This window comes from Pinus tabuliformis, chromosome J (genome assembly GCF_031772625.1).
Source record: "Pinus tabuliformis cultivar Carrire ecotype Pingquan chromosome J, CPIR1, whole genome shotgun sequence".
NCBI classification, from domain to species: Eukaryota; Viridiplantae; Streptophyta; class Pinopsida; order Pinales; family Pinaceae; genus Pinus; species Pinus tabuliformis.
The window spans coordinates 94352538-94375549 of record NC_142295.1 but is presented as its reverse complement, the minus strand read 5'-3'; the positions used below and the strand labels follow the sequence as shown (position 1 = coordinate 94375549).

Genomic DNA, 23012 nt, shown 5'->3' with positions numbered 1-23012 from the left:
CCACTAACATTGATTGACAGTTATGTTACAAGAAGGGAAAATCACACCACCATGGATTACCTGCTGGTGTGCTGTTAGGGGTCTGCCAGACTTACACTCCTACCAAATGCCTCTAGTTCTTTGTTACAAACTAAACTTTCATGCACCTTCTTGTCACATGCATCTCAGTACAGCCAATCATCAATCCATAAAACTTGAATAACAGTTCACTTATATGTGAACAAAAGGTTCAGGAGGCTATAAAATCATATTGTCACCAGGTTGCAAAACAACATAACATATTGCTATGGACAAAACGTACTCTTTAAAACACAATGGAGAGAATGCAACATATAGGAAACAGTTTCAGTTAAAACCAAAAACCCCCTGAAATAATTTCAATTCAAGTATGCAAGCATGGTTAATATCCAACTTAAATTACAATTGTGGTTCTATTAAGGCATTGCGCTTTTAGAGTTGCCCCGGACCAGTATTCATAATGCATGACCGAATGGGGAAAATCCCATTTTCTTTATCTTTTAACAAAATACAAAAATCAGGCCAGCTACAAGCACACAATTGAAAAATGAATCACGAGGAACCCTCCAGAACTCGCATAACCATGTTGCTCAACAACATCATGATAGTAGATGAGCAAATAATTTTAATCCGTCGTTATGCCTCCATCTGTGTTGGGCTGCGAAAGTAGCTACTCCCTAACATTAACCAGGCTTGGAGCTTTCAGGTTTATGATCACCAAAAGCCACAGATATAGTCAAACAGCAGTTGTCACAACGATTCATTGACATGCAGAAAATGGAGTAGATGCCGAACTCCCTCAAGAAATATTTTACAGTAGCCGAGCCAACATCATTGGATAACACAAGCACAAGCACGATTGGCATGTTGATTATCATCATCTTCTGAGCCACATGAAACACTGTAAATAGTGAAAACTGTTAGAATTGTGTCAGGCAGAACTCCTGAATATAAACATAAGAGTTTCATTACGAAGCATGTTTCATATAATTAGAAATTAATAACAAATAGTGGAGAAACATAGCTACCTAAACTAAATTCAATGACAATGTAATGAAATGGATCCGTGGAAGAAAAGAGGTGAGATAACATATACACCAATGATTTCATTCGGAGGAGGAAATGGATCAAGGAGATAAAAGTACACCAATGATTTCCAGTTCCATACAGAGGAGGAATTGGATCAAAGAGATAAAAATCTACCAAATTCAGAATATTAAATGAATTTCACTCTTGCCAGAACAATATGACAATAGACTTGTCGGACAGGAAGTTGTTTATAACCAGAGATAAAATGAAATTGAAATTGTGCTCTTTTCTGCCAAAAAAGGCGTGAAAAAAGCTTTGCTATTTTCATATTTTTCTACCCATAGAAAACAACAAACAAAGAACAAAACTGAAGTTGTTCAAGCCCTCTATGATTAGCTTATAATCAAACATTAAAGTATGAAAAGTTGGGATTGCAAAAGCCAGCCTCCCTATTTCAATGCCCACTAATTCCTTTGCATTATCAACAAACTTTTTATGAACTAGGCCACTTTCATATGACGAACTTCCAAATCCCAACTGATGGTGTACTTGAATGATATTCCTTATAGAAGGAACTGATCAGTGCATGATTTTGTATGATTCATGCTCCTAATGAAGTCCGAGAGGCTGTGGGAAGTGTGAAGGCAACCAAGAACTGACTCATATAGTCTCATGATGGCAACTCAAAGGGTCTCTATTATCTAAAATACCAATGTTGCGTAACCTCACAGATAGGAGCAACTCAAAGGGTCTTTTTTAAGGCAGTTTGCACTTCTTTTCTACTTCCCACCATGTAAAAGTGATGTCATTAAAGCGACTGATCTCTTTGTGAAGACAAAGTTCTTCTATTGCTGATTTCATTTCTTACCAAGCTACTTCAAGTCAGTTTCAAAATTTTACCTTTTTCATCGAGGAAATTTCAATTTCAATCCGATTTTATGAGTTATGATGAATTGTATGATGTTAGTTAATGGTATTTAATGAGATTTGATATATGCATTTATCATAATAATGGTGTTTCATAGATACAAATTAGAATTGGCCCCTTAGGAATGATGATTTGTAACTATATTGAAATTACCCATGTAACTTTCCCTGTGCTTGGGATAGGTGTTTGTCGAATGCACAAATAATGCATAGCTTGATAATAGCACATCCTTAGTTGCTTGAATAGGCATGCATTTCTACCGACCAAAATGATTGTTAGTTTCTCCTTCGTCATATGTTTCTGGTGTGGGGAACCAAACTATAATAGTGGCATAAGAACTAAGTTTGTCATTTTCCACATCTGAGAGAATGTGGGGCAAGTTCTAGTGCAGTGCATGAATTGCAAGAAAGATCACCTCCAAATTTATTGAAAAAGGAACAGAAAAGCCTCCCACGAAAGAAGCATCTTGGTCCTTGCTGCCACCAAAAACATTGTCTTTGCTTCATCATGCAATTGTTAGTGTTAAATTCTCATTTGCAGAAGTTGATACCAGTTGTGGTTACATGTTCAGGTTCATGATTGCTTAGTTTGCATAGCTATTTCACATGATTTCGTTGCAATAAACTTCTGTTCATTTTCTTTGCTGATATTCAAATCAGAGTAGGTTAAAGTAGCTAGGTCTTTGGTTTTCCGAGTCTTTGTTTGAATAGTTTGGAAATAACTTGCAAAGCACGTGTAATACCTCTTTGCCTACCCCTACTCCATCAATACCGCCTGCTCCGTCCTCCAACTCTGATTTTTGTCTTGCATTTGCTACGTTCCCTCACTTTGACCTAATTTCCATATTTTTGTGCAACATTGCTCTACCCCTCCTTGAACAAATCTAGCCATCCTTACTCACCCGCTTCATTCGCCAAGTCCTGGACCTCCTCACACCCTTATCTCACCTCCATACCCACTTCCTCATCTTTTTTCCACTATCAACCCTTCAAAACTCCCTTTCGGAACATCTTGTAGAAACATCCTGTAGAAGCCACAGAACATCCTGTAGAACCCCTGCAGACTTCCTGTAGAAGCTCACGAAAGCGGTTTCTTGAGATCCAAGCACTGTGAAACTCTCTGGAAGGGTGCCAGGGACCCCTTAGGCCCTCTTCTAACCTTCCCAACCTCCTGCAAGCACCTACTCCATTTCCTTTCGCCAATCAACCTCTGCACAGTCAACAACAGTTAAAGCACATGCAAAATAATTCTGACAAATTACTCAAAAATGCAAAAAGATGTTTTCTTCATATTTCTCTTCAGAAGTAGCTTAGTCACATGCATTTTACCTTTTTAGAAGTCAATGGCATCCATTTCTGTAGCTTTCATCCTTTTACTTGCACCAGTAGGGTTAGTCGGTACAACTAGGGTTTGCTAGGGTTTGCGTTCCTTTCTAGCTTTCAACTTCTTTCTGCAAGTAGATTAGCCTCTGGTTGAGTTAGTTTTCATCCATCACAGTTAAAAGCTTCTTCTAAGAGCTCATAGAAGTTGGCTTAAGCTCCTAGCAGACTTGTGCCAGCTGATCAAGTGACAACCTGCGGCAAGAGCTAGTACTTGTGCATATAGCACCGTCACTTCCAAGTTTGTTACGAACTACCGGGTTGATAAAAGTAAAGAAGGGAGTCCCAGGAGTTGCAGCATTATTACTGCAATACTAGAGCCCACCAGTAATGTAAAGACCCCGCAAAATGCGGGCACGGAGCACGAGAGTCTAGGGTTGTCCGCCCTAAAATAATGTAATTTAGTATAGAATGTGTCTGGATATTCGAGAAGAGGTGGCAGGAGAATTGCCTGAGGATAGTTAGTTTCCTCCCCTTGACCAGGATTTGCCAGAGGCAGCAAAATACACGTCGTTCTGGGTGACAAGGCATGCCACACGCATCCGCGAAATCAAGATCTTCTAGATACTCATGGAGGCGACCATACGGTTGGGGATCAACAAGCGGTCGCGCCTATCCCCCTGGTATACGACAGTCTGCGGAGCTTTGCAGACTTTAAAGCAGATATACACAATGTCTATATCAGTGCGCAGAAGGATCCAGAACAGAAATGGACCGCACTGCCCTTCATCGCAATTGATGACGTTGTTTTCGCGGTGCTTGACTCATGGCCATAGGAATGGCGCGTGATGAGACGGCGATTAAAAAAAGAAGGATGCCGCCAAGCTGCTAGCACAACAGAAGCGGAATGAGCAGCTGGCTGCAGAAGTACGGGCTTCTCGTGAGGCAATGAAGGCCGCCGGGGAAAAGGAAACAGCAACACCAGCATCTGAGGCCACCACGACGCAGGAAGGAAGAGGCCCGGAACCGACCACAGGATAAGGGATAGATGACACGGCGGCAGGCGCAAACCCACACACATCATCAACACAGCTAAAGCGGCCGCACAGTACGGAACGGACAGGGCCCCGGAAAAAGACCAAGGCTTCCAAACTAGATGGGGAACCTATTACACTGACCGAGGGTGACCTATACGACATCGGCGACACAGTTTGCGAGGTCACCAGGGAGGCGCTCCAGGAAGCAATGACGGAGCAGCAGAATGTGTTGCTCCAGGAACTTCAAGTGTGGCCCCTACAGCAAGGAACGGTAGCCACGGGTACATCAACGACAAAGCAATTGTTGCAGGCCAAAATGGCTAATACCATCACATTGCTGGAAGGAGCACTGACAGTGGACAACACGGAGGACCGCACCACAATAGGCCGGCTCAAGGGACTTGGCCTAAACTTGGCTGCCCTTCCGCGAGAGATATTATACCCACTGCAGGATGTAGCGACGATAGAGCTCCGCGGTAGAGAAGGATGCGTAGTACAGATGCTCAGCGAACAGCGAATCAACATCGAGCAACTAAGCCTCCAACGTGATGAAGTGGTAGCGCAGACTCAGCAGTTGGAGCAAATCATCGAGGAAGCATGTCGCCGCGTCCCCGGGCTAGAGATTGCGATAGACTTACCACTAGGTATGCGGATCCACAAATTGGCCAGTGGATTTTGCGAGGCCAAAGAGGAAGCAACAAGGATCCAGCTGGACCTCAACCTGCAAATCACGGAACTGCGGCTGAAGGCACAGCCCTCTACACCCCCGGAAGTCAGAGAGCAGCGCCACTGCGCCATTCAATCAGGGTTGGAAGCAATAGAGCAAGCCATACAAGATTGCACGAGCTTGTTAGATCAGTCACTCTTCACCCTCACTTCACTGTAGGAAGACCCAATGCTACAGCGTGTAGAGACAGAAGCGCGGGAGTTGCAGCAGGCTTATGACAATGTCCAGGGGACCGCGCAGACAGTCGCCCTTACTCAGTGATTGGCCAAGATGAGGGAGGCCCAAGCTTTGAAGGAATAGGTGGACGCTACGCGTCAGAAAGAAACAGTGCTTAAAGCACGCATCCAGCCTTGGCTCGAGGAAGCATTCATGGTCACTGCCAAGATCGAGGGAAAGCTGGCACAGATGCAGGGCATGTATGTACTCAGGCAAGGAATTGCACTTGACAACGATTCACCGGAGAATCGCACACAACTAATACAGTGGACAGCGGAAGAATGTGCTGCAGACGTAAGCGAAGCGCAGAGGTTGCTGGATGGACTCCGCGCGAAGATCACCGCACCAGCCGAGTGACTCGGGATGAGTCACGATGATTGTGTTGGGGGCCTGTTGGGCAGCGGATCCCCCCATAGCCAGTTTTGGGGCTTAAAGCCTGAGTTTTGGTCATTGTAATGTAAAGACCCCGCAAAATGCAGGCGCGGAGCGCGAGAGTCTAGGGTTGTCTGCCCTAAAATAATGTAATTTAATATAGAATGTGTCGGCCTACCCATGGTCCGCAGACCATGGGATTGTATAAATAGAGCGAGGCTCTAAGTGTAGAAGGCAGTTTTTAGCTTTGAGAAGTAATATGGGTTTTGATTAAGGGATTAAGCTCTGAGTCTATAAGTCTGAGTCTTGGGTTGTAGTAGTAGGAAGAGGCTCTGCAGCTGTGTGCGCAGAGGCCTGGTAGAGTCCGCAGCTGTGTGCGCAGACCCCTGCAGCTGAGTGCACAAGGCGGAGTTGGGATTGTATCTGAACAAAGGATTAATAAAAGATAAGTTGATTCTGGAATATTGTGCATTTGCTCATAGATCTGTGTGTTCATGTTTCTGTTATGTTTATTCATCGCTTTATGGTTTTATGATTGCGCGCACTTGGTATGAATGTTGAAAGGTTAATAAGAATATTGGGTACACACAAATAAGTCAAGATCTATAATAATAGTATAGTGAAGATCAAAGATCTAGATAGCACATCTTCGCGCTCTTTACAGCGCTGCGCGAAACCAGTCGCACTAGTCGCGAAGGTTAGACGGCTGCGCGGAGCAGCGCAAGCGCACAGGTTGGGCTCGAGAACTTCCTAAGACCTCATCAAGACATCCCTATGGTGCGGAAACCTGGTTCCATCACCCTCCCATACTACCTCGGGTGAGACCTCAGTCTGCGCACCGCAGATTGTTGCCGAAAGGGCCAGTAGTTTCGAGATTTGTTTGGCTAAATCACTTCTGAACCTGAGTCAGGCCCCATCAAGCCAACAATGGGGTGGATGTGTGGATTGTCCAGTTGCAAGTAGCAGGCGCAATTCTAGCCAGAGAGAGCCTCCATGAGAGAGTTTCCATCCAGAGCAGGTTTCCAACATTCTAGACAAGAAGGGAGGCCAAGATTACCAGCAAAGAGGCAAGAACAAATTCGCATGTCACAGTGCTATGCAGTCCAGTTGGCCAATGCATGTTGCAGGCAGGAATGCCAGTAGCCGGGAGGTTTCGAAGATAGAACAAGTTTCCTAGTAGTAGTATTGCACAGTCCAATTAGGGCAGTGTGAGTAGCAGGGAAGACGCTGAGTTGATTTGTTGGAGGAGATTTCCCAGTCTTATTCAGAGGGAGATCGAGTCTCACCATTGCAATGGTTGTAACGGCAGTGTAGTGATAATAGCAGCGCAGGGGCATCAGCAGTGTGAGATCAAAGATTGATTCAACTACTATTGGTAGCAAGTGAATCAGAGTACGCGCAGTGGCATGGTGGACAATGTCTTACCAGAGTAATTTTCTTCACAGTTATTTCCAGTGGCAGAAAGTCAGATCAACCTGAGGATGTGAAGAAAGGAGGTGTTACAGATGTCAAACATCAACAGCATGAGTTGTCTAGCTATAGGTTGTTCATCAAGGAGAGAAGAATAGAATGGAGAGTGGAGAACACCTTTCTTGCTAAGAGGGAGTGTTAGTTTTTGATGGATATGGTAGCATCATACAAGTGTTGTAGCCTCTAGGGTGTCAGAGAGGCTAAGGAACACAAGGACTCCAAAACCTAGAAAAAATTTCAAGAGAAAACACTTAAAAACCCCTTAATTAAATTAATTGATAAAAAATTAAAAAGTTCTAAAGTCTAACATAGGAAAATTGATTAATTAATGGGTATTAATTGAGGAAATCAATTTTGCTATAGATACTTCCGGAAAAGTGACTTGACAGAGTCTAAGATGATCTGAGCCATCGATCATGATTAGATCTTGGTTGTTGATGCTCCAGCGAGAGATTATAAGAGTGAGTCGAAGGGGCTTGGAGAAGACAGTTTACACATCAAGAGAGAAAGGCAGTTTGAATTCCCCAGTTAGCAGTATTCAGTGAGGGCGCAATTCGAGCTAGGGAAGAGCATTAGAGAGAGGGACCAACAGAGATTTGGGAGCAGAGGTCCAGAGGAGATTCTCCTTAGTTTTCTAGTGTCCAAGAGGCAGGAGAAGAGGAGGCTGATTTGTTCAATGAAAATAGTGAGAAACCCTAGTGAAAGTTGTTGAAAGCAAGTCGTTTCAGTTGTAGGAGGTCCAATCAATGTTCGGAAGGCAGAGCGAACTCATTCCAGAGGCAGAGGGAGGCTAGATGTCCCAATTGGAAGTAGTTCCAAGGCTATGTGAAATTATTTTGAGCAGCAGTGCGCATTTCTGGAGGAAGTGCGAATTCCAGATAGGGGTGCGAGTTGCCCAGAGCGAGGCCAGATTAGTTGCAGAGGATACAAGGATGTCTCCAGTGTATTTTGCCAGTATATTGTCGGATGTTTGCCAGTTAGGCAACCAGTTGTAATAATTCTCAAATTGTTTCATAATAAAAGAAACCCTCATCTGTTGCATCGGTTTTCCCTTCGGGGTTTTACCAAGGACAATTGTCCAAAAATAACGGTGTTAAATTTATTGTGTGTGCATCTATTTATCAATTCCGCATTTTTATTTCCGCAACCTATTTTTATTGGTGAAGAATTGCAATGTGAATTGTTCGCTATTTGTCGTTAATAATTTAACAGAAGACAAATAAATTGTTAAAGTTATGAGAATAATATCCAATTGTTGCAGTTCAAGGAATTTTCACAATAAATACATGCAACACATTCATAAGTCTAGTCAATGGTTGTGTTAAGGACAGAACATGACATCCCTTCCCTTAAATGCTTTGAGCTCAAAGCATAAGAGCTAGGTGAAATTGATCTTGGAACCTAAAATCATTCTCTTATAGCCACACATGTAGGATAAAGTCTACTACATTCCACTGATATGGTTATACTACGTTCCCTCCCTTCTCAAGGTCTTTGACCTCAAAGCCTTGGTAGTGATTGATGCTAGTGATAATTGCTCAGTTCCCAATGGGATGCCAAAGCATGTTTATGCCATTGAAACTATGCTAATAATTGTGGTTCATTTCTACTGAAACATAAGTTATTGTAACTAGCACAACGAGACAAGTTCTACAATTGGAAGCTCCTCTTGCACAAGTTGCCCATAGTGTTTACATGTTCTTAGACAATTTTAATGATTGCATCCTCTTAGAGCTATTTACCAATTCTGCAACTACATCTTCTTCCTCTTCTTCATATTTTAGTTGTTCCTCCTCATGGTACTAATGACAACTACAATCATTGGTATGGTAACCAAGGTGAAAAGTAGGAAACTTCCTCCACCAACACTTGTAGAAGATGCATCTACTTCTAATACTCGTCTCATAAAATCCCTCTTTGTGGCAACCAATATTTAGTTGGGCACTTGTCTTCCTCTCTTGTTGAATGAACTTCTTCTACTACTACGTCTTTGGTCATTAATGCCCTTCTTAAAATAACTATCAAAAAAAACATTTTGAATGATTGTAACATGTATAAATATTTTTCATAAGTATGTCAAATTATCAATTCATAGTTGTGAAAATTATATGTCAATAGCAATGGATTGGCTTCAATTTGAAAATTTCTTCTAAAAAACTTTCACAAAACCCAAATTTTTAATTGGAATTACAACAAAAACCTACCAAAAATAGTTGTGGTTTAAACTTCTATTTTTGTCATCAAACCTCCAATTTGAATGATTTTTTTAACAACATAATTTTTCAAGGCCATTTCAAAAATGGACTTTAAAATTTCCAAATATCTCTTGAAAATTGCATCCCAATTATACCAAAAGACTACTATGATACTATTTGTAATGTCCTTATAAGCAAGATGGACACTACCACTACACCAAGCACTGATAATAACAAGAAAAGTAAAGAACAAAGGGTTGCAAGCATCTACACATGCAAGTTTGAATGCACCTACAATTCTTACAAGATGGAAGAAGACATCTCAAAAAGGTATTCAAATAAGTAACAATATTTCATTGATTTCTAATCAGATAAAATAAGATAATTTTACTAGTGTCCACAATTACAAATTACCAAAAAAATTAGGTCAACAAAACTCAAAAGTACATTAGTAATGATACCTAGTTGAAGTGCACAAGTGTTGGACACCTAATCCTCTAAGGGTTGGTGTGGAAGCTGAATAGTCTAAGGAAGTCCAAGAGACCTTGGAATACGAAACCAAAGGTCATGTGAATGTACTATAAATGTATATCATTGTCAATAATAGAGACACACTCATGTTTATCATTTACACTTTGTGTTTGCCATGTATGTGTCTTAACATGGTATCAGAGCAGGCTTACTCCTGCCCTGCCCAAATATGAGCCACTAATTTTGTGACCTCTCTATGCATGTCAGTCTTGCATTTCATGAATATGTTGTCAGATAAATTATAGTTGCGATCTCTGCCCAGTTCTGTAGCAGCTCTAAGAAACGTTCCCTGCACAATTACATCATCTTGCAGAAACGCACCTGTCATTTCTGTGCGCACTGTTTTGTGACCATTTACCTTCTATTCAAAAATAAAAAATAAATAAAAAAGGAGGTTCTTTATGATGAATAGAGCATTTCTCTGGTGAATTTGCAGATTTAACAGTCTACAAATTACCCTAGTCCCCTAGTCTTTTTGAACGTTGGTTGAATGTATCTTGGGCATGCATTGGTCAAGGAATACAAAACGTCTGGTCATTTTGGTCAGTAGAATTCTCTGTCGCTCAGTGTTTCTCTCTGGTACTCCTATAACTCTTGTATTGAATCCCGCACTGTGTGATACCACGCTGCCTCCATATAACACTATCACATTCCAGTGTCACATTGAACGCTCCCTCACACTGCGGTGCGTTTTATTTCTTAAACTGTGGCTACTCCCATACTCCACTCTCTGAGCGATGAACCTAATATCTACATCCCAAATCTCTGCGTGAAAGTTGTCCACACCGTTATTGGTTGTGTTTGGTGCCTCCTCATATATCACCGTTGACCATCCTATACCACTATGTTGCGTATTCATATACTATTCATATATCAGAACTGTGGTTCCCTCAAAATTATGCACAGTCACTGCGTTAATCTATACATATATCTGATACCACCTACACTGCCATTCACGCAGACTGTGGTTCTGACATGGTATAGCCTTCCTCCGACTGAAACAATGCTAGAAGTCTCTGAGAATACAAAGAGAAGTCGCGGAAGTCAGAAGGAAGGCGCAGGAAGTCGGCGGATCGAGTCCCGCAAAGGTGATGGTGATAGGACTGCAACATCATGGTAAGAGAAGTTCAATCAATTTTGTATTCCGCGTAATTTACAGAGAAACATGGGAAGAAATCCTTCTCAAAAGTGGAACCAACCCCCTTTGAATACGTTTTATCAAATGTGTTGAAAATCCAGCGATTTTGTTTTCATATCACCTACTCCCTGGTTGTTGTGGCGATTCACTGTTGTATTATTGTGTGATTGAATAATACGAGTATCCTCATCTATCCACTTGTCTACAAATTTAGTGCTTTTCAATTTGCGATATCTCAAACCTTATATTCTAAATTTAATGCTTCGTCATGCCTATTACTCACTAAAAAGGAAGCCTTTTTTATAAATGTTTCTGCATTAACAGCATCATCATCCTCCAAGTATAAACAAGCAATCTGGACACACTTTGATAGTTTGTATGCATCGTCAAGCATCCTTATGCCAGAATCTAAGTCAATCCCACTGAGCATTTGAGCTGCTTTTGACCATTGTTGTTCAGTCTCAAATAATTCAGCAAGCTTCTCCCGCATGATGGATACCTGTTCTTCGAAGGAAACAACCCTGGGTTGAATTTGAGCCAAAGCATAGTGGGCAACCTCCTTGTGAGCCTCAGGCTCTAACTGCCCTAACTCCTGCGCAAATATCTGCAGCAGTTGCCTCGAAGCCACCAGCGGCACATCGTCGGACACCATATGATCAATGAAAGCCTTCGCATTTTGAACATTATTGCTGGAGAAAATGGAGGCGAGTATAAGCTTGTACTGCTCTATCTTCTGCCTCTGATCAGTAATGGCAGCAGCGCTCTGCCTACCATCATCCTTGAATTTGCGTTGTTGACTCTGTTGGCAAATCGATTTTCCCTGACTTTGTTTTTCTGGTTTCACTCCGTTTTTCTGGTTCGACTGTCTCAGGGTCCTGGGCTCTTCGAAAAGGAAAAATACAAATCTCTAGCTATGTTAAATTTAGACAAGCTTGCAAGATTGAGTTCTGTATAAAAACTCGTGTGACAGCATGTTAGCGATTATAGAAATAGTTAGCTTCCCATTTGGATGTAAGTTGTTCATTTTTTAGGCACCAGTAATTTGAAGTTGGATCTGCATGGTTGCAACTTGCAGACCATAAGATTTTCTGTTATCCACAAGGCAAGCTTGGCTACAGTTGTAAAGAATATTGTTCATGCATTAAGATTCAATAAGCAATTTGATGAATGACCAATGCTCTAACTTTTTGAAGGCTTTGGTTAGTAATACACACCTATTCTTTTTAGTACAAGCATTAATGATTTCTCAAGAAAGGGAAGCCACTTCAAGCCAGCTGAGAAGTCTCATGAAAGCTCATTGAAGTCTGGATGATTACAAATTGCAGTCTAATTATTTTTTGAAGCCATGACAAACTCTGCTAGCGAACAAACAGTACATTCGGGTTTCAGTCTAAGTCAAGCTACTCTCGACTCTTCTAAATTCGACTTTGTGTTGACCCAAATCAAAACATATAATTTAATCTCTACAGTTGTTGAGAAGGCTTGGTCAAAGGCTTTTGAGAGGGGATGTGAATTACTTCATGGGAAGAAACAAAGCGCAGTCGGATTTCCTACACAAGAAGCTCTGTTGTATTTCTTCATTGTAATTTCTGCTCCATGCAATAAACTGAAGTTATCAACTAAAGCAATGAATCTCGCACTGCTCAAGATATCCAAACTATTTCATGCATAGGACTAAAGAACGAAATTCTATGGGTGGCATCACTAAATGATTCAAGAGACATTTATGCCTGCATTATATATTCAATGATGGTTTGATGAACAACTAATATTCTTCATTTTTTGAAATCTTCAATAGTTGGGGTTTGTCTAGCCTTGCTACAGTCTCCACTAGGATTATTGAGCCTTCAATTCTTTGCTAAGACAATGGCTAGAATTGATGATACATTAGAGTTGTTAAATATCCTTATTCATTCCACTGTTGATGGAAAGGTAAAAATTAGGTCTGATACACTTTCTGATATTAAAATTTGTCTACAAAATGTGCATGAGAAAATTGATTTTTTGCAGCTCGAATCTCAATTCCAGCAAGAAGAGCTACATCAAAATAGACAGCATTCTGAAACTGTTTTTGTTCAGAACATTAAGACAGCAACCCATCAACAACAAGTTAATAATGTTGCAGTTGATTCAGATCCATTTCCCAATGAAGTAGCAGTTGTACATGCAGATGTAGAAGTTCATTTTGCACTTCCCAAGCCCATCATCACACCTTGGGAAGAGCTTGTCCATAACAAGCACAGAACAGGTCTTGGATATGACAAGGACGTGTCCTTTCATACTCCAGATTACTCAAGCCCATCTAGTTTCAGAGTGTTGAATTTCTTCATGACAATTCACCTTCAACTGTTTGAGATTCTTCCCCTCTTCCACAGCAGCAACAACAAATAGTGAAATGCCAACGCTGTGACCGAGTTGGCCATATGAAAGATCATTGTTTTGATCTTCATCCATGTAAGCATTGTCATAAAACCAGACATTCTTCAAACAGATGCTTTAGAAACAAATCTCCTACAAGAACAAAGATTCATCTTGGATGGATCGCTTCTTGGCAATGGGCATCAACAGCGAAGAATATATTTCAATCATATGTCCGAACTTGTTCTAGAGTATTGAACAGTCTTGCAGTTCAGTTTTCTCCATCATCTCACCTTGTATCTGACAGGGGGGGAAATGATGGTTATCTACAAGCTTCAAAGCCACATCAAGTGAGCTTGAGCCACAACCTGCCATACCAGATTCAGAGTTGTAGCCAGAGACAAATATGCCCCTGCGTATGCCTTCAGCTGATGATACCTCTTCAAAGAATTGGGGACACTTCCTCTAGCAGAAGACTTCAGCGTCTTGCCAGTTTTGGAAGAGTTCCAAGAATTGCATGAAGCATTCTAGAGTTGTTGGTCATCCTTAAACTATCACAGGTTGAGACTTCCCTTTTCAGGTTGAGGTTCTCCCTTTTATGCGGGGTGAGACCTCCCTTTATTGGTTGAAGGTTTCCATGTTCAAAACATCAGGAACACTTCCTCTAGCAGAAGACTTGAGCTTCATGCCAAACTTGGAAGAGTTCTGGGAACTACACTAAGCGTTCTAGTGTTGGTGGTCATCCTTAAACCACCTCCCTTATACCAACATTTCAGAGAGCACATTCAGCCTAGTGCTGCCATGCATTTTTGCACATTTTGTATTACAGCCCTCTTGTTGGACCCATACATAACCCTTCAAATTAAGGGGGGGAATGTTGGACACCTAATCCTTTAAGGGTTGGTGTGAAAGCTTAATAGTCTAAGGAAGTCCAAGAGACCTTGGAATACAAAACCAAAGGTCATATGAATGTACTATAAATGTATATCATTGTCAATAATAGAGACACACTCATGTTTATCATTTACACTTTGTGTTTTCCATGTATGTGTCTTAACAACAAGAAACTCCTAAAAGATAGAACCTTGAAATCTAATAAAGGAAGTTGCATAATAGCAATAGTAAAGGCAAAAGAATGAAAATATCCATTTAGTGACCTATTTCTAGAATCATAGCAAAAGTAGAAATAGAGGCAAAGGAGGAAGAAGAAGAAGAAGCCTCAGGTCCCGCATAGGATGAAGATATCATAGGTAATTGATCCAGATGGCTCTAGACACGCTCAGAATTCAACAGTGGCTATGGAAAATCTCAAAAATCAAAGTTCTCATATTTCACCCAAACCAGGAACAAATTGTAGTGCTCGTCGTCTTGATTCCAACGGCGCGAATTTCACTCAAATCCGAGTTCATATACTCAAGATATTCGCGGTCAAAGTTTTGGTCAAACTACGCCAAGTGGCAGTCAATAACAAGGCAACAATTTGGGAAAGGGTCGGCGCATGGAATCCTATGGTCAAAAAGGGCAAATTTGTTACCTACTTAATTTATCCAATAACCCTTGAAATTTGGTGAACGTTTTTAACCGTATGATTTATAAAAAATCGAAAAAAATAAAAATAATGTTGGGTTGGTGGGTTGCCACCCCCACCAACCTCCGACCCACATAAAACAAACGTTAAAAAAAGTAAGTGGCGGGCTTGCCCCACCAAACAACAATGACAAAAAAATATATATATATATATATATAATGTTGGGTTGATGGGTTGCCACCCCCACCAACCTCCGACCCACATAAAACAAACGTTAAAAAAAGTAAGTGGCGAGCTTGCCCCACCAAACAACAATGACATATATGAATATAATATAATGTGGTGGGCGAGTACACATAGCCACTTCATACAATACATATGGGCCAACACTTAAATGGTGTGACCACATAATATGCAGGGCCGACGGGGCTTGAACCTGCGTCAGTTGGTGGCCAGCCCTCCCCACGCGGCGGCCCCAGAACAAATACCAACAACACACTACCGCCAACACCATAACCAACACTCCAACTATAACGGTTATACCAACAAACGCCCACCCTAAACAAAATCAATGCGCCATATATTTAGTGCGTTAACGATTAAACTTTAATAACCGCCAACCCAAAATTGTAATGTGTTCGAAGGTTTAAAATTGCGACCACTCGTTTACCAACGTTTTGACAACTACCTGCTAGCCACAGTGCCAAGCAACCACTATTTGAAAACTCTGCCCAGGTTTGTTTATTTAAACTCAAATTCACCATTTGACGGGGGAAATGGATCCGCAAAGAGGACGAACGGAGGCTAGTCAGACGTGTGGCAGACCGGAGGGGGTCCACCCTGGGCACGAAGATCAAGGTGGATTCCACAAATATTCTAAAAAAATATTCCATGGAATATTCTTACACAATCTTTTCAAAATATTATTTTTGCAAAATCTTGAGGAATCTTTAGATTCCTTTGGACGCTGATTTTTCACAGAGGCAGAATGATGCCAACTTTATCGTCATTTTTCTCAGAATTTCGCAAGGAGCGCAGCGGTGTGCTCAGGATTTTCATCCGAGCACCATATTTTTCGCCCATCTCCAGGGAGGAATCTTTGGGGGAAGCTTCGAGATTCTCGAGGGTCCAGAATTTGACGGTATCAGAAAGGGGCCAAGTTTATAGTCGTTTGAAACAATTTTGCGCCACGAATTCAACGGTGCAATCCATTTCGTTAGCAGAGCTTCGCATTTTCAGGCCATCCCCGAAAGTGGAGGTTTATTATGCAGTGATGCCATGTCTTTCCTCTGATTTGCTGAGATGATGTTTTGTTGTTGAGATTCTTGTTACTATTATGTTGGAACGATACTTGTATGCCACGTCCTATGAGAATTTATTATCTTATCATGCTGAAGGAGGGCCCATATGAGTGTGGTTTCTATAGGAGAACGTCTCGTAGAGAGACATGCCACTCTAGTTGAGGGAATTTATCCTAGTAATGACAAAGAATGTACCATGTACTCATCATCATCTTGCAGCGTTTAATGAAGCGGCCTCCCCACTCTTGACACTGGGCTCAGAGACGTAACCCACACTAGGTGAACTCCATTATCAATGTGTTTGTGTCCTGTGATTTGATGGTTGTTGTCATGTTTCCTCTTCTTTCAAGTATGCACATGTGGTTGTTTTATACACTTTTTCATATGCAATTATGTTGACATCACAAAAGTAAAAGATCTTGGTTAATTTTGGTGGTTGAAAAGATCCGGATCAAGTTTGGTATCAAAGCGGTCCTCTTGCTAATGTGAATTGCGAGTATGAATACCAGAGATTGAACGTGCAACAAAAAGGAAAATGGAGAACAACAAAGATCTCTACAAGGACCTCCTTGGGATGGCACACATGGCAGACAAAATGTATGCAGATGATGAGGAGAAGCTGGCAAGAGAGGAATGAGAGAAAGAAAGAGCAAAGGATGATGCTCCATCTACCCCCTCGAGTGAACATTCATCTTCTTCATCGTCTTCTCATCATTCGGATGAGGAGATCAATCAGAGCCTTCAAGCAAAAAATGTTGAATTGAGGAGAATTTTACGAGAAGAAAAAGAGGAGAAGCTGAGAATGCAACTTCAATTACGAGCCAAGGAAGAGGCCTTGGAAAAATTGAAGCGCAATGAGGGCTTAGCGAAGCCATCACCACCTGCTTCAGAATCGACAGTTGAGGTAAACAATGTTGATCGTTCTTTAGTTTCATTCTCACATGACGCTATCTCTGTTGGAATCCTTGAGGTACCCATTTCAGGAACTGGCATGAGACGTCTTACCAAGATCGGGTATAAAGGACGAGGACTTGGTGTTAATGGCCAAGGAATGACTCAGCCATTGGAGGTTGTACAAAGACCTCGATTTGCAGATTTGGAATACACTGAAGGAGAGTGTTCAAAGGCAAAAGAAGCTCCCAAGACATTGTCGAAGCCATTAGAGAAAGAGGATGATTAGAACGCATCACAATCCCCCCATGACAGTGCACATTGTAGAGGAAGAGCTAAGGCAAGCTCTAATCGCTAGGGATACACCAAAGACAGCCAAGAGAAGTATAAACAGTCTCAGTACTCTAAAGTTCATTTTGATTACAAGCATGTTAATGATGAATAGAAATCATGTCATAGAAAACTATGTGGCTTTTGTGGCTTACATAACCATGTGGTTTCTGAGTGCTCGAAGAGAATGGCAACAAAAAAGAGGACAAGACGTGAAAGACCTTCTCCACATCAGGGAAGGAAGAGGGTTAAGAATGTCTGGAGGAAGAAGACTTTTTGCAATCATTACAACAGAGGTGGACATCAAAGAGCCACATGTTGGAGGCTCCATCCAGAGCAACATCTCAAGGACAAAGCACCCGTGCAGGAACCAGTTGGAAAAGTTGTTCAACAAGCGAATCCACCACATTCCTAGTGGTTCACTTTGTTGAGTAAGAGATGGTTTTACTATACATGGTAGCTTGTTATGGCCACATTTTGTAAATCATGTGTTGCAATATAATTCTAAATGTGATGATGTGTTTTCCATCACTTATTAAAGCAACGATGATGTTTTGGCTTTTTATTGATAGTTGCGGTTTTGGTTTCTATTATGATGTAAACTTGACCAAAGAGTGTGTATTATAAACTCCTGGCAAGTATGGCGATGCCTGGGTCATGGTTGGTCATGTTATTGAGCATGTAATTTACAAAGATGCAGGTTTGCAGAGGATGCAGGTGTCGGCTTATCACTTATGGCTCCGAAGAACAAGGGTGAAGGAGAAGGAAGTGTGGCCTGTCAGGATACTTGTGGTGCAAACAATGTAACACAACAGTTGCAGATTATGTTCATGCTTTTGGAGGACCAAAATCTCCTTAGTGGGGAGGAATGATCCAGGTGGCTCCAGACACGCTCAGAATTCAACAGTGGCTATGGAAAAGCTCAAAAATCAAATTATTCGGATTTCACCCAAACCAGGACTAGATTGTAGTGCTCGTCGTCCTGATTCTAACGGCGCAAACAGCATTCAAGTCCGAATTCGTTTGCCCAAGATATTCGTGGTCAAAGTTTTGGTCAAACTAGGCCAAGTGGTAGTCACTAACAAGGCAACAATTTGGCAAAGGGTCGGCGCACAGAATCTGGCAGTCAGAAAGGGAAAATTTGTTGCCTACTTAATTTTCCCAGTAACCCTTAAAATCCAATGAACGATTTTTAACCGTGTTGTTTATAAAAAATAAAAAAATAAAAATATAATGTTGGTTTGGTGGGCTGCCACCCCCGCCAACCCCCAACCAACATAAAACAAACGTTAAAAAAAATACGTGGTCGTGAGCCACCCGCCGACAAACTCGCCCCACTAAACAACAACGACATATATGAATATAGTATAATGTGGTTGGCAGGTGGTCAAACCCCGCCAACCCACAGCGACTTCATACAATATATATGGGCCAACACTTAATGGCGTGACTGCATAATATGCAGGGTTGGCAAGGCTTGAATCCGCACCAACGAGTGGTTGGCCCACCCCACGCAGCGACCCCATAACAAATGCCAACAACACACTACCGCCAACGCCATAACCAACACTCCAACCATAACAGTTATACCAACAAACCGCCACCATAAACAAAATTCAATGCCCCATATATTTAACGTGCCAACGATTAAACTTTAATAACTGCCAACCCAAAATTGTAATGCATTTGGAGGTTTGAAACTGCACACTCGTTTACCAGCGTTTTGACCACTGCTTGCCTGCAAGCAACGGTGCCAAGCAACCACTTTTTGAAAACTCTGCCCAGGTTTCTTTATTTAAACTCAAATTCACCATTCGACGGGGGAGGTGGATCGGTGGAGAAGAGGAACAGAGGTTGGTCAGACGTGTGGCAGACCGAAGGGGGTCCGCCTTGGGCACAAAGATCGAGGTGGATTCCACAAATATTCTAAAAAATATTCCCTAGAATATTCTTACACAAAATCTTTTGAGAATATTATTTTTGCAAAATCTTGAGGAATCTTTAGATTCCCTTGGAGGTTGATTTTTGACAGAGGCAGAATGATGCCAACTTTATTATCATTTTTCTCAAAATTTCGCAAGGAGCGCAATGGTGTGCTCAGAATTTTCATCATAGCAGCATATTTTTCGCCCATCTCCAGGAAGGAATCTTTGGGGGAATCTTCAAGATTCCCAAGGGTCCAGAATTTGACGGTGTCAGAAAGGGGCCAAGTTTATAGTCGTTTTAAAGGATTTTGTGCCACGAATTCGACGGTGCAGTCCATTTCGTTAGCAGAGCTTCGCATTTTCAGGCCATCCCCGAAAGTGGAGGTTTATTATGCAGTGATGTCATGTCTTTCTTCTAATTTGCTGAGATGATATTTTGTTGTTGAGATCCTTGTTACTATTATGTTGAAAGGGTGCTTGTATGCCACATCCTATGAGAATTTATTATCTTGTCATGCTAAAGGAGGGCCCATATAAGTGAAAGTTTCTATAGGAGAACATTTCGTAGAGAGACATGCCACTCTGGTTGAGGGAATTTATCCTTGTAATGACAAAGGATGTACCATGTACTCGTCATCATCTTACAACATTTAATGAAGCGGCCTCCCCACTCTTGACAACGGGCCCGGAGACGTAACCCACACTAGGTGAACTCCGTTATCGATGTGTTTGTGTCCTGTGATTTGATGGTTGTTGTTATGTTTCCTCTTCTTTCAAGTATGCATATGTGGTTGTTTTATACTTTTTCATATGCAATTATGCTAACATCACAGAAGTAAAAGATCTTGGTTAATTTTGGTGGTTGAAGAGATCCGGATCAAGTTTGGTATCAGAGCGATCTTCTTGCTAATGCGAATTGCGAGTATGAATACCAGAGATTGAACATGCAACAAAAAGGAAAATGGAGAACAACAAAGATCTCTACAAGGACCTCCTCAGGATGGCACACATGGCAGACAAAATGTATGCAGATTATGAAGAGAAGATGGCAAGAGAGGAATGAGAGAAAGAAAGAGCAAAGGATGATGCTCCATCTACCACCTCGAGTGAACATTCATCTTCTTCATCGTCTTCTCATCATTCGGATGAAGAGATCAATCAAAGCCTTCAAGCAGAGAATGTTGAATTGAGTACACTTCTACGAGAAGAAAAAGAGGAAAAGCAGAGACTGCAACTTCAGTTACGAGCCACGGAAGAGGCCTTCGAAAAATTGAAGCGCAACGAGGGCTTAGCGAAGCCATCATCACCTGCTTCAAAATCGACAGTTGAGGTAAACAGTGTTGATCGTTCTTCAGTTTCATTCTCACATGACGCTATTTCTGTTGGAATCCTTGAGGTACCCATTTCAGGAACGGGCATGAGATGCCTTACCAAGATGGTGTATAAAGGAGGAGGACTTGGTGTTAATGGCAAAGGAATGACTCAGCGATTGGAGGTTGTACAAAGACCTTGATTTGCAGATTTAGGATACAATGAAGGAGAGTGCTCAAAGGCAGAAGAAGCTCCCAAGACATTGTCAAAGCCATTAGAGAAAGTGGATGATTGGAACACATCACAATCCCCCCATGATAGTGCACATTGCAAAGGAAGAGCTAAGGCAGGCTCTCATCGCCAGGGATGCACCAAAGACAGCCAAGAGAGGTATAAACAGTCTCAGTACTCTAAAGTTCATTTTGATTACAAGCATTTTAATAATGAACAGAAATCATGCCATAGAAAACTATGTGGCATTTGTGGCTTACATAACCATGTGGTTGTCGAGTGTTGGAAGAGAATGGCAGCAAAAAAGAGGACGAGACATGAAAGACCTTCTCCACATCAGGGAAGGAAGAAGGTTAAGAAGGTATGGAGGAAGAAGACTTTTTGCAATCATTACAACAGAGGTGGCCATCAAAGAGCCACATGTAGGAGGCTCCATCTAGAGCAGCGTCTCAAGGACAAAGCGCCCGTGCAGGAACCAATTGGAAAAGTTGTTCAACAAGCGAATCCGCCACATTCCTGGTGGTTCACTTTGTTGAGTAAGAGATGGTTTTACTAGATATGGTAGCTTGTCATGGCCGCATTTTGTAAATCATGTGTTGCGATATAATTGTAAAAGTGATGATGTGTTTTCCATCACTTATTAAAGCAACGATGATGTTTTGGCCTTTTATTGATAGCTGGGGTATTGGTTTCTATTCTGATGTAAACTTGACCAAAGAGTATGTCTTATAAACTCTTAGAAAGTATGGGGATGCTTGGGTCATGGTTGGTCATGTAATTGAGCATGTAATTTGTAAAGATGTACTACAGGTTTGCAGAGGATGCAGGAGTCGGCTCATCACTTATGGCTCCGAAGAACAAGGGTGAAGGAGAAGAAAGAGTAGCCTGTCAGGGCACTTATGGTGCAAACAATGTAACACAGCAGTCGCAGATTATGTTCATGCTTTTGGAGGACAAAAAGCTCCTTAGTGGGGAGGAATGATCCAAGTAGCTCCAGAAACGCTCACAATTCAACATTGGCTATGGAAAAGCTCAAAAATCAAAGTTCTCATATTTCACCCAAACGGCGCAAATGGCACTCAAATCCGAGTTCGTTTTCTCAAGATATTTGCGGTCAAAGTTTTGGTCAAACTAGGCCAAGTGGCAGTGGCTAACAAGGCAACAATTTGGCAAAGGGCCGATGCACGGAATCGATGGTCAGAAAGGGAAAATTTGTTGCCTACTTAATTTGTCTAGTAACCCTTAAAATCTAGTGAACGGTTTTTAACTGTGTGGTTTATAAAAAATAAAAAAAATGAAAATATAATGTTGGGTTGGCGGGCCGCCACCCATGCCAACGCCAAACCCACATAAAACAAATGTTAAAAAAAATACGTGGCGGGCAAGCCACCCACAGAGAGACCCGCCCACCAAACAACAACGGCATATATGCATAGAATATAATGTGGTTGGCGGGTGGTCAAACCCCGCCAACCCACAACCACTTCATACAATACATATGGCCCAACACTTAAATGGCGTGACCGCATAATATGCGGGGCTGGCAGGGCTTGAACCCGCACTAGCCAGTGACTGGCCTGTGCCCCACGCGGCGGCCACATAACAAATTCCAACAACACACTACCGCCAATGCCATAACCAACACTCCAACCATAACAATTATACCAACAAACCGCCACCATAAAAAAAAAAATCAATGCCCCATATATTTAATGTGCCAACGGTTAAACTTTAATAACCACCAACCCAAAATTATAATGCGTCCGGAGGTTTGAAACTGCGATCACCTGTTTGCCAGCGTTTTGACAACTGCCCACAAGCGACGATGCCAAGCAACCATTTTTTGAAAACTTTGCCCAGGTTTGTTTATTTAAACTCAAATTCACCATTCGACGGGGGAGGTGGATCAGTGGAGAGGACGAACAGTGGTCGATCGAACATGTGGCAGACCAGAGGGAGTCTGCCCTGGGCATGAAGATCGAGGTGGATTCCAAGAATATTCTAAAAAAATATTCCATGGAATATTCTTACACAAAATATTTTGAGAATATTCTTTTTGCAGAATCTTGAGGAATCTATAGATTCCCTTGGACGCTGATTTTTTATAGAGGTAGAATGATGCCAACTTTATAGTCATTTTTCTCAGAATTTCACAGG

The 23012-nt window shown here is 41.7% G+C and overlaps 1 protein-coding gene across 3 annotated transcripts in view; it reads right to left on the bottom strand.

Annotated features, from left to right (window-relative positions):
• Nucleotides 1-349: 349 nt before the first annotated feature.
• Nucleotides 350-23012, bottom strand: part of LOC149225679 (uncharacterized) — an 86540-nt gene continuing 63877 nt past the window's right edge. For all 3 annotated transcript variants that reach the window (XR_016247690.1, XR_016247689.1, XM_089377267.1), the window contains one exon: nt 350-919. Coding sequence is in view for 1 of the 3 variants with exons in the window: in XM_089377267.1 (XP_089233393.1) it covers nt 850-919 (70 nt within the window). In the remaining 2 variants the exon portion in view is untranslated. The remainder of the gene's footprint in view (nt 920-23012) is intronic.